Source organism: Coregonus lavaretus, assembly GCF_964263955.1.
Source record: "Coregonus lavaretus genome assembly, chromosome: 13".
Classification (NCBI taxonomy): domain Eukaryota; kingdom Metazoa; phylum Chordata; class Actinopteri; order Salmoniformes; family Salmonidae; genus Coregonus; species Coregonus lavaretus.
In genome coordinates, this window is record NC_140000.1 from 36,794,722 (window position 1) to 36,807,529 (window position 12,808).

Below are 12,808 nucleotides of genomic sequence, written 5' to 3' on the forward strand. Positions count from 1 at the left end.
GTACAATGTATATAGTGTATAGTATCAAAATGTGCACAGAAGTAGTTTATTGAGAATGTTGAATACAGAGAATCTTCTCTGTATTTGACAGATAACCAATTATTTCGACCTTTGCAAGATGGCCGCTTTTACAGACTGCTTCTGGTGCTTTTTTTTTTTTACATAAAAAAAATCCCACTGTGAAGAACAGGAAATAGCTTGGGAAACCATCGTTTGTCGAGAAGTCGTATTCTGAAGGTGAGTTTACTTTAAATTTACGATATTGCACATTCTGATTATATTAGTGTAAATTTGATTATACATCGGTGTATCGAACTGTTTGTTGCAAATGGTATGCTGTCGAAGAGGGCGAGAGAGAGGTCTTTCGCGAAGACCATTCCAGATTGTTGTGTAACTTAGCATGACAACTAACGAACTATCAAGCTAGCTAGTTGCCGAATAATACATTATTATTTGCAACTTGTCTGTCCATGTCGGTTGAAATCTGTCTTGTAAAGTAAACAGACCAGTAGACAGCACTAACACAGAAGGTAACGTTACAGTGCTTCAGAAAGTATTCATACCCCTTGACTTATTACACATTTTGTTGTTACAGCCTGAATTCAAAATTGATTAAATATATATTTTTTCTCACCCTTCTACACACACTAACCCATAATGACAAAGTGAAAACATGTTTTTCGAAAATGTTTGCAAATATAATACAGAATACAGAAATATCTCATTTACATAAGTATTCACACCCCTTTGCTATGACACTCCAAATTGAACTCCGGAGCATCAAATTTCTTTTCATCATCCTTGAGATGTCACTACAACTTGACTGGAGTCCACCTGTGGCCAATTCAATTGTTTGGATATGATTTAGAAAGAAATACACCTGCCTAGGTACCACAGTTGACATTGCATGTCAGAGCAGAAACTATACCATGAAGTCCAACGAACTGTCCGTAGATCTCCGAGATAGAATTGTGATGAGGCATACTGTACCAGTCAAAAGTTTGGACACACCTACTCATTCCAGGGCTTTTCTTTATTTTTACTATTTTCTACATTGTAGAATAATAGTGAAGACATCAAAACCATGAAGTAACACATGGAATCATGTAGTAATCAAAAAAGTGTTAAACAAATTGTATATATTTTATATTTGAGATTATTCAAATAGCCACCCTTTGCCTTGATGACAGCTTTGCACACTCTTGGCATTCTCTCAACCAGCTTCACCTGGAATGCTGAGCACTTGTTGGCTACTTTTCCTACACTCTGCGGTCCGACTCATCCCAAACCATCTCAATTGGGTTGAGGTCGGGGGATTGTGGAGGCCAGGTCATCTGATGCAGCACTCCATCACTCTCCTTCTTGGTAAAATAGCCCTTACACAGCCTGGAGGTGTGTTGGGTCATTGTCCTATTAAAAAACAAATGATAGTCCCACTAAGCCCAAACCAGATGGGATGGCGTATCGCTGCAGAATGCTGTGGTAGCCATGCTGGTTAAGTGTGCCTTGAATTCTAAATAAATCACAGACGGTGTCACCAGCAAAGCACCCCCACATCATAACATCTCCTCCTCCATGCTTTACGGTGGGAAATACACATGCAGAGATAATCCGTTCACCCACACCGCGTCTCACAAAGACACAGCTGTTGGAACCAAAAATCTCACATTTGGACTCCAGACCAAAGGACACATTTCCACCGGTCTAAAGTCCATTGCTCGTGTTTCTTCGCCAAGGCAAGTCTCTTCTTCTTATTGGTGTCATTTAGTAGTGGTTTCTTTGCAGCAATTCGACCATGAAGGCCTGACTCACACAGTCCCCTCTGAACTGTTGATGTCTGTTACTTCAACTCTGTGAAGCATTTATTTGGGCTACAATTTCTGAGGCTGGTAACTCTAATGAACTTATCCTCTGCAGCGGTCCTCATGAGAGCCATTTTCATCATAGCGCTTGATGGTTTTTCGACTGCAGTTGAAGAAACTTTCAAAGTTCTTGAAATGTTCCGTATTGACTGACCTTCATGTCTTAAAGTAATGATGGACTGTCGTTTCTCTTTACTTATTTGAGCTGTTCTTGCCATAATATGGATTTGGTCTTTTACCAAATAGGGCTGTCTTCTGTATACCCCCCCCCCTACCTTGTCACAACACAACTGATTGGCTCAAACACATTAAGAAGAAAATACATTCCACAAATTAACTTTTTAAGAAGGCACACCTGTTAATTGAAATGCATTTTAGGTGACTACCTCATGAAGCTGGTTGAGAGAATGCCATGAGTGTGCAAAGCTGTCAAAGGCAAAGGGTGGCTATTTGAAGAATCTCAAATATAAAATATATTTTGATTTGTTTTTTGTTTACTACATGAATCCATATGTTTTTTCATAGTTTTGATGTCTTCACTAATATTCTACAATGTAAAAATAAAGAAAAACCCTTGAATGAGTAGGTGTCCAAACGTTTGACTGGTAGTGTATATCTGGGGAAGGGTATAAAACCATTTCTAGAGTGTTAAAAGTTTCCAAGAGCACAGTGGTCTCCATCATTGGGGAAATTGACAAAAATATGGAACTACCCAGACTCTGCCTAGAGCTGGCCGTCCAACCAAACTGAGCAACCAGGCAAGAAAGACCATGATCTGGGAGGTGACCAAGAACCCAATGACCACTCTGACAGAACTACAGCATTCATTTGCTGAGATGAGGGAACCTGCCAGAAGGACAACACTCTACAGCACTTCACCAATTGGGCTTTATGAAAGAGTGGCCAGACAGAAGCCACTCCTGAGAAAAAGGCACATGACAGAACGCCTGTAGTTTGCAAAAAGGCATGTGAAAGACTGAGATCATAAGGCAAAATATTATCTGGTCTGATGAGACACAAAGTAAACTCTTTGGCTTGAATGCAAAGCGCTATGTCTGGAGAAAACCAGTCACAACTCATCACCTGTCTAACACCATCCCTACCGTGAAGCATGGTGGTGGCAGCATCATGCTATGGGGATGCTTTTCAGTAGCAGGGACTGGGAGACTGATAAGGATAGAGGGAACAATGAATGGAGCCAAATACAGCCAAATCCTTGAAGAGAACCTGCTTCAGAGTGCAAATGATATTAGACTGGGGGAGAAGATTTACGTTCCAACAGGACAATGACCCCAAGCATACAGCCAAAGCAATGCTGGAATGGCTTCAGAACAAGAATGTGAAAGTCCTTGAGTGGCCCAGCCATAGCCCAGGCTTGAATGCCATTGAATATCTGTGGAAAGACCAGAAGATTGCTGTTAACCACTGCCCTAACTTAACAGAGCTTGAGAAAATCTGCAAGGAAGAATGGGAGAAAATCCCCCAAATCCAGATGTGCAAAGCTAATGGACATACCCAAGACAACTTAAAGCTGTAATCGCCGCCAAAGGTGTTTCTACTAAGTATTAATTCAGTGGTGTGAATACTTATGTAAATGAGATGTCTGTATTTTATTTTCAATAGATTTGCAAACATTTCACTTTGTCATTATGGGGTATTGTGTGTAGGGTGAGGGGAAAAAAAACCAATTTAATTCATTTTGAATTTGGGCTGTAACACAACAAAATGTGGAATAAGTCAAGGGGTATGAATACTTTCTGAAGGCAATGTATCTTTGGCACTAACGTTAGCTTGCTACTATTTTATGTTTTATGATGCTGTCTAACAATGGTTCCTCTTACTATATCCCATGCAGGGTTTTTGTTTGAGCCAGCAATCATGGATCCGAGATGAAAGTCAAGCAACTGAAAATAAAACCAAAAACCCACTGAGCCATGGAGAAGTTTGGGATGAGCTTTGTGGGTGGCCCCAGCAAGAAGGAGCTTGTGGACACCATAGAGACTCAGAGAAAGCAGTTGGTCCAGTATCAAACACGCTTCAAGGATGTGGTCAGGGCCTACAAGAGCCTGCTGAAGGAGAAGGAGGCTCTGGAGGCTAGTCTGAAGGTACTGACCGTCTCCCAGGAGGTAGACTTCAGCCAGCGTGGAGATGATGGCTCTGCCAGTGGCAGCTATATGACCTCTGACTTCCCAGATGATCACTGCTCCATGCACAGCGAGGACAGTCTGGACACAGCAGCCTCCGCTGACACTGCAGCCTCCGCTGACACTGCAGCCTCCGCTGACACTGCTACCAGCATTACCAGTGGGAGCACCAAGGGCGACCAGGCTGAAGAGGAGCAGGGTAGTAGCCCAGGAGAGATGGGGGCGACCGGGCCTGGAGGCCCCTCAGTGTCCCAGAGGTCTGAGGAGGCTAGTGGGTCAGAGAGCGGTATCAGCTCCAGCAGTAGTGGAGGGTCTGAGGTTCAGCAGCAACCAACACCCCCACCCACCTCTTCAATGGAGGCCGACCGGAGGGTCCTCCAGCTGAAGACCCAGCTGACCACCCTGACCAGCTCCCTGGCCACGGTCACGCAGGAAAAGTCCAGGATGGAGGCCAATTTCCAGGCCGACAAGCGGAAGATCAAACAGGAGATGGATGAGCTCCAAGGGAGGCTGGAGGAGGCCAGGAGGCAGCATGAAGCAGAGATCCACACCCTGCATGAGCAGCTGGTGGAGAGTAAGGCCCGGGTCATCACCCAGCAGCATGAGAGAGAACAGGAGCAGGGCGACCACGCCCTTATGCTCAGAGAGCTCCAGAAATTGCTGCAGGAGGAGAGAGGCCAGAGGCAGGATGCCGAGCTTCGGCTGGAGGATGCCAGGGAGGTCCTGCTGGAGGTCACACAGGCCGCAGATCGGAAGCATGATTATGAGGCCCGGCTAAAGGAGGTGACCCAGCAGAGGGAGGAGATGAGGAGGAGCCTGCAGGCTGCGGAGGCAGAGAGGAACAAGCCAGACCCACAGGTGGAGGAGCTGCAGCGGGAGCTGACGGCGCTAAAGAACCACTTTCAGCAGCAGATGCAGCATGAGATCAGAAAGGTATGGTAATGATTAGGAACACTGCAGGGTATATCCATTTGAATTCAATTACATTTTAACAGCATCCCATTTGATTTAAAGAACACTTTCCATGCATGTTTCCTCATGGAGAAGTGGTCAGAAAGTGACTTTTTGGACCTGAATGCCAAAACATTCAGGAGATAAAGATACTCAAAGTTGACCCATTTTCCATACAGACTATTCCATGGTAACGGATTTATGTATGCCAAACTAAAACCATTGATTTCAAAGTTTAACAAACCATACAACTCTATGCACAAGGACTACTTTGAACAATTTACACAGAATTTCACAAAAACACATTTACTGGAAGAACTTTGCAGATGCAAAGATTGGTAACAGAATTACAGTAAAATCTCCCTCAGTTTTTTATGCTACCACATTTTCCAAAAACTCTGTTAAATGTCCGCTCTGAATTAAGATTCAAAGATGTCTGCAGAAAGAATGGGGTTTCAGCAATGGCATGACACCTTGAGCTTAAAAACATTACTTTTGGTTATTGAACTACAGTAGGTGAAGTGGATTTACACCCGGTAACGGAATTACATCATGGGTCCCTGATCTGTACTGTCCAGAAATGCATAATTATGGTTATGAATATCGTTCTCTTCATGGTGATGTATCCTGAATAGGTACACAAAGGTAGAAATATGCAATATCTTTCTTTTGCACATTTGGGTATTATTCTACACACGGCTATTATTATAATGAGCTTTGCCCCCAAACAAGACCACATTTGGTTGGTCTTTACCAGACCGAATCTGAAACAATCATAGAAGTCTTATGTTTCACAAGTTTGGACATCACAGTAGAGTTCAGTAAAGTAGATATGTACAATAAAGTACATTATACTGTACTTTTCTTTACTGTGCTCTACTGTACTGTCCAAACTTGTGAAACATAGACGTCTATGATTGGTTCAGATTTGGTCCGGCCAGGGAGGACTGACCAAATTTCAACAACTTTTCAACGTCTGTGGATGTCTGGTGTTTACAGATTTGGTAACAGAATTACAAGTTTGAATCACTTAATAATTCATAAACAAACTTCATATCAGTAAAAACACTAACTAATTGAAAGGTATACCTTTATGAGGGAGAGAAATTAGAAAATATCTTAAAGATACAGTGCATTCGGAAAGTATTCAGACCCCCTCCCCTTTTCCACAATTTGTTACGTTACAGCCTTATTCTAAAATGGATTAAATGTAATGATTTTCCTCATCAATCTACACACAATACCCCATAATGACAAAGCGAAAAGAGGTGTTTTAGAAATTTGTGCAAATGTGTCCCCAAGAACACAGTGGCCTCCATCATTCTTAAATGAAATAAGTTTGGAACCACCAAGACTCTTCCTAGAGTTGGCCGGCCTGCCAAATTGAGCAATCGGGGGAGAAGGGCCTTGGTCAGGGAGGTGACCAAGAAGCCGATGGTCACTCTGGCAGAGCTCTAGAGTTCCTCTGTGGAGATGGGAGAATCTTCCGGAAGGACAATCATCTCTGCAGCACTCAACCAATCAGGCCTTTATGGTAGAGTGGCCAGATGGAAGCCACTCCTCAGTAAAAGGCACATGACAGCCCACTTGGAGTTTGCCAAAAGGCACCTAAAGGACTCTCAGACCATGAGAAACAAGATTCTCTGGTCTGATGAAACCAAGATTGAACTCTTTGGCCTGAATCCAAGCATCACATCTGGAGGAAACCTGGCACCATCCCTACGGTGAAGCATGGTGGTGGCAGCATCATGCTGTGGGGATGTTTTTCAGCGGCAGGGACTGGGAGACTAGTCAGGATCAAAGGAAAGAAGAACGGAGCAAAGTACAGAGAGATCCTTGATAAAAACCTGCTCCAGAGCGCTCAGACTGGGGCGAAGGTTAACCTTCCAACAGGACAACGACCCTAAGCACGCAGCCAAGACAATGCAGGAGTGGCTTCGGGACAAGTCCCTGAATGTTCTTGAGTGGCCCAGCCAGAGCCCGGATTTGAACCCTATCTAACATCTCTGGAGAGACCTGAAAATAGCTGTGCAGCGACACTCCCCATCCAACCTGACAGAGCTTGAGAGGATCTGCAGAGAAGAGTGGGAGAAACTCCCCAAATACAGGTGTGCCAAGCTTGTAGTGTCAAACCCAAGAAGACTCGATGCTGTAATCGCTGCCAAAGGTGCTTCAACAAAGTACTGAGTAAAGGGTCTGAATACTTATGTAAATGTAATATTTCCATTTTTTATTGTTAATAAATTAGCAAACATTTCTAAAAACCTGTTTTTGCTTTGTCATTATGGGGTATTGTGTGTAGATTGATGAGGGGGGAAAAAAACAATTTACCGGTAATCCATTTTAGAATAAGGCTGTAACGTAACAAAATGTGGAAAAAGTCGGGTTCTGAATACTTTCCGAATGCACTGTATATTTATATGATTTCAATAGGTTTCCTATGGAGGATTTAAAGTATATAATTTAAAACCGATATTCCCATTCAAGTCAACATTTTCTGATGTGTGGACCTCCAACCATCTTTGGGGTTCCATTTGAAAGTTGACATTAAAATTGTATTCCCATTTTAGAATATTTGTCAGCCAAAACTTGACACCCACCCTGTATTCAAGAGCATGTTGTCTCAACCGATGGCGGGCACAACACAAAAACCTTAGATGATGTAAAATAGGGTCTAAGCTACAGCATATGCAAATATGGAGAAAAAAAATGCGTTTACGTGTTATTATATAATTGACGTTTCAGTTTAAAAAATACACTTTTTATTAAAACAATATTTTCCCTAGAAATTATTAAATAGTTTCACAACCCTGTTTTGTAAGCTTTTAAATTATATATTTTCCAGTGATGAAGACATGGATGTCTCATTGTATGGTGGGGGGTATGCAAAATAGGTCAACTTTGAGCACCTATATCGCTTGAATGTTTTGGCATTCTGTTTCAAAAGTCACTTTCTGAGCACTTCTACAATAGCTTGATAAAACGTAAATGCCATAGTAGAGAATAACATGGCATTTATAAGGACATTTGTTTTTCAGGGAGAGGAAGAAAGAACACAATACATGTACTGTTGTCTTCCATTGTCCATTTGTGTCTCATGGCTGTCATGTGCCTGTCATCTCTCTATCTGCAGGCGTCGCAGGCAGAGGAGCGTCTGCAGGAGCAATCCCAGCTGGAGGAGGGCCGTGTGGCCAGCCTGGAGTTGCGGGTTTCTGAGCTGTCTGAGCTGCTTGGGGCCTGCGAGAAGGCCCGGCAGAGGGACCAGCAGAACGCCCACCGGCTGAGAGAGCGCATCCTGCAGCTGGACATGGAGAACAAGACCCTGGCCATCGCCGCTTCCACCCGGGGCTCCCCTCTGGACCTCAGCATGGACGAGGCTAACCTGGATGTGAATGTGCTGAAGGAGCGCCTGGAGAAGGTAAAGAGGCTTCTTCTGCTAGCCACACAGAGGAACCAACCAGAGCAGACCATGGAGATAGAGAAGCTGGCTGAGATGGAGGGGCAGCTGGGGCTGGGTCAGGGAACGGGCAGTGGGGGGGAGTCGTCAGATGGGGAGAAGGCCTCGGCGCTCTACTACCAGCAGGAACTGCGGCAGCTGAAGGAGGAGTTTGAGCGCTACAAGGTGCGGGCGCAGGTGGTGCTGAAGAACAAGAACGCTAAAGACTGCAGCCTGGCCAAAGAGCTGGAGGAGGCCCGTGACCAGCTGGCTGAGCTCAAGGAGAAGTACATCAACCTGCGTATCCATGGCGACGAGGCGGAGGCCAAGCACCGCCGGGAGCTGGAGGAGTGTCAGCAGGGGATAGGGATGCTGCAGCAGGGTCATAAACAGGAGCTTGACCGGGCTGAGGCCCAGTACAGAGAGAGCCTCCTCAGGCTGGAGGGGGAACTGCACCGGCAGAGGGACCGCACCATGGGCCTGCTGCAAGAGAAGGACCAGGAGCTGGAGAAGCTAAAGTCTATCGGCTACAGTCTCACTGGTTACAGAGGTCACCACAGCGACGAAGGAGACACGGGGGCGGACTTCAGAGCGACCGCGGACTGCGGCAGCAACCACAGCAACAACGCCAACAACATGGATGACCCGGCGCAGGAGGAGAGTGACATCATCACCCAGGCGTTGCGGCTGGTGGGGCCCAACGAGCCCACGCTCCTCCTGTACGCCGAGCAGCTGGCGAGAAAGGAGGTGGAGATCGGCTCGCTGCGGCGGCAGAAGCACCGGCTGGAGGAGGACGTGCACCAGCTGCAGGGGAGGCTCATCGCCAACGGGGAGCGCTACGATGAGGAGGTGGCTGAGCTCCGGGGCCAGCTGGACAAACGGCACAGGGACCAGGGCAGGGAGGGGGCCAACCTGGAGTACCTCAAGAACGTAATCTACAAGTTCCTCACCCTTCAGGACACCAGGGGGCGTCAGCAGACCCTCACAGCCATACTGACCATCCTGCACTTCAGCCCCCAGGAGAAGCAGGCGGTGGTCAAACAGCACCAGAACCAGGCGTGGTGGACGGCAGGGATGAGGTAATGATGATGGAGGAGAAGAGTTCAGCGCCTCACTCTGTAAATAATGAGAGCTCATTTGAAACATTCCTCCGACAGTCAAAGTGTTGTTTAGTTTTCCTGAATAAAGTATATTTATTTTGGTGTGTTGTTTTCCCAGGAGTGTGGTGTCAAATGAAATGGCAACCAACATTTGAGCTTTGACAATGTTTATTACGTTTGATTTTCCTCAAGACTTTATTCAAAATGATTGCTTTCTGTGTGAAAGAAGCACACAAAACATTGGATTTCGAAATCTAATGAGTGGATATAGAAGTGTGGGTTTGTTTTTGTATTTGCCACTATGTGAAGCATAGTTTAGGAATATTTGGTTGTTTTGATTCTTTGATAAGATAAAATGAGGCTCACATCTGTGTTTCCAAAGTTTCTGTCAAAAGAAGGTAACCAAATATTGACCGACAGAATCTGTTAACTTTTCGATAACAAACCTCAGTCTTTATGACCTGTGTGAGAGTTGTTTTTCTCTTTACAACACTGGTTATCTCTCTTCATAGCGACTGTATTTCTGCCTGCTTGAAGGGCAAATCTCACCGGTACACATGAAAACATGAAATGACCCCGGGAATCAATAGAACATGCAGAAATACAATAACATTCTAAATGGGTGAATCTTTGTTTGCATCAGTAGCTTTAAAGAGATTCTTCAGGATTTTGGCAATGAAGCCCTTTATCTACTTCCCTAGAGTCAGATGGAATCAATGTTTATGTCTCTGTGTGCAGTTTGAAGGAAGTTGCTAACTAGCGTTAGCGCAATGACTGGAAGTCTATGGTGACTGCTATTAGATCCAGTCATCACGCTAACACTAGTTAGCATTGGCTCGCTAAACTAACTTCCTTCATAAAGTCATAAAAATGGTATCCATGAGTTAATCTGACTCTGGGGAAGTAGATAAAGTATCCCTTTAATGCTAGCGCTCCTGTATGTGTTGTACATAATTGTATGATAATCTGAGGGCTAAAAAACTGAATACTTTGGTTGGTAATTACAGTTTAGTATACCGTTTTATTGTGTGGATAATACAATGCTTATTGTTGAAACGCATATTTTTGATTCCCTCTTAACATAAAGATTAAAAAATAAATCAGCGATTCTCTAAACGTGTGGGTGCATGGATGTATCACAGCCTTTGAGTTATCATTCAGCACAGTTGTCTCCAACTTTTTTATTAGTAACACTAACAGTATATTTGCATCAGAAACCATTTAAAAAAAATTGTATCTAAAAAAAAAACTAGGTTATTATAAATAAATTAACACCAGGATGATCAATACTCTTATCTGCAAACTGCAGTTTACTGCTTCCCAAGTGACCAAATGCCTTTACAGTACTTCACAAAACAAACTGAAGAAAAAGTATTTAAGTACCACATACAGTGGGGAAAAAAAGTATTTAGTCAGCCACCAATTGTGCAAGTTCTCCCACTTAAAAAGATGAGAGGCCTGTAATTTTCATCATAGGTACACGTCAACTATGACAGACAAATTGAGAGAAAAAATTCCAGAAAATCACATTGTAGGATTTTTAATGAATTTACTTGCAAATTATGGTGGAAAATAAGTATTTGGTCACCTACAAACAAGCAAGATTTCTGGCTCTCACAGACCTGTAACTTCTTCTTTAAGAGGCTCCTCTGTCCTCCACTCGTTACCTGTATTAATGGCACCTGTTTGAACTTGTTATCAGTATAAAAGACACCTGTCTACAAACTCAAACAGTCACACTCCAAACTCCACTATGGCCAAGACCAAAGAGCTGTCAAAGGACACCAGAAACAAAATTGTAGACCTGCACCAGGCTGGGAAGACTGAATCTGCAATAGGTAAGCAGCTTGGTTTGAAGAAATCAACTGTGGGAGCAATTATTAGGAAATGGAAGACATACAAGACCACTGATAATCTCCCTCGATCTGGGGCTCCACGCAAGATCTCACCCCGTGGGGTCAAAATGATCACAAGAACGGTGAGCAAAAATCCCAGAACCACACGGGGGGACCTAGTGAATGACCTGCAGAGAGCTGGGACCAAAGTAACAAACGCCTACCATCAGTAACACACTACGCCGCCAGGGACTCAAAACCTGCAGTGCCAGACGTGTCCCCCTGCTTAAGCCAGTACATGTCCAGGCCTGTCTGAAGTTAGCTAGAGTGCATTTGGATGATCCAGAAGAGGATTGGGAGAATGTCATATGGTCAGATGAAACCAAAATAGAACTTTTTGGTAAACACTCAACTCGTCGTGTTTGGAGGACAAAGAATGCTGAGTTGCATTCAAAGAAACCATACCTACTGTGAAGCATGGGGGTGGAAACATCATGCTTTGGGGCTGTTTTTCTGCAAAGGGACCAGGACGACTGATCCGTGTAAAGGAAAGAATGAATGGGGCCATGTATCGTGAGATTTTGAGTGAAAACCTCCTTCCATCAGCAAGGGCATTGAAGATGAAACGTGGCTGGGTCTTTCAGCATGACAATGATCCCAAACACACCGCCCGGGCAACGAAGGAGTGGCTTCGTAAGAAGCATTTCAAGGTCCTGGAGTGGCCTAGCCAGTCTCCAGATCTCAACCCCATAGAAAATCTTTGGAGGGAGTTGAAAGTCTGTGTTGCCCAGCGACAGCCCCAAAACATCACTGCTCTAGAGGAGATCTGCATGGAGGAATGGGCCAAAATACCAGCAACAGTGTGTGAAAACCTTGTGAAGACTTACAGAAAACGTTTGACCTGTGTCATTGCCAACAAAGGGTATATAACAAAGTATTGAGAAACTTTTGTTATTGACCAAATACTTATTTTCCACCATAATTTGCTAATAAATTCATTAAAAATCCTACAATGTGATTTTCTGGATTTTTTTCCCCTCATTTTGTCTGTCATAGTTGACGTGTACCTATGATGAAAATTACAGGCCTCTCATCTTTTTAAGTGGGAGAACTTGCACAATTGGTGGCTGACTAAATATTTTTTTCCCCACTGTATACAGTACCTACTTGAGAAACAATAGGGTTGCGTTTACGCAGGCAGCCCAATTCTGATCTTTTTTCCACTAATTGGTATTTTGACCAATCACATCAGATCTTTTCACATCAGATCTTTTTCAGAGCTGATCTGATTGGTCTAAAGTAAAAAAAAGTTTTAAAAATGATCAGAATTGGACTGCCTATATAAACGCAGGCCTAGTAGACAGACAAAAGGGAGTACAGTGAGTGAGGCAGAAGCTCTGATCAGCTGCATTGGTTTTACATTCACTGGTAACCTGAAATATTAGGATTGGTTGTAGTTTAGGAAAGATGTTAGCTGATG

General features: G+C 43.9%; 1 protein-coding gene across 1 annotated transcript; it reads left to right on the plus strand.

The window, feature by feature from the left end:
- The first annotated feature begins 171 nt into the window (after window positions 1-171).
- LOC311139876 (GRIP and coiled-coil domain-containing protein 1-like) lies at window positions 172-10,706 on the plus strand. The gene is made up of 3 exons (XM_084174867.1): window positions 172-237; window positions 3,718-4,939; window positions 8,091-10,706. Exons 2-3 carry the CDS (start codon window positions 3,797-3,799, stop codon window positions 9,474-9,476), a joined length of 2,529 nt encoding a protein of 842 aa, XP_084030993.1. The 5' UTR covers window positions 172-237; window positions 3,718-3,796; the 3' UTR covers window positions 9,477-10,706.
- The last annotated feature ends 2,102 nt before the right edge of the window (window positions 10,707-12,808 follow it).

Bases quoted from the DNA above. Each gene is read 5' to 3' on its own strand.
- LOC311139876 (XM_084174867.1), top strand. From the start codon at position 3,797: ATGGAGAAGTTTGGGATGAGCTTTGTGGGTGGCCCCAGCAAGAAGGAG. The intron at 4,940-8,090 runs GTATGGTAATGA...CTCTATCTGCAG, and splicing joins TGCAGCATGAGATCAGAAAG to GCGTCGCAGGCAGAGGAGCG.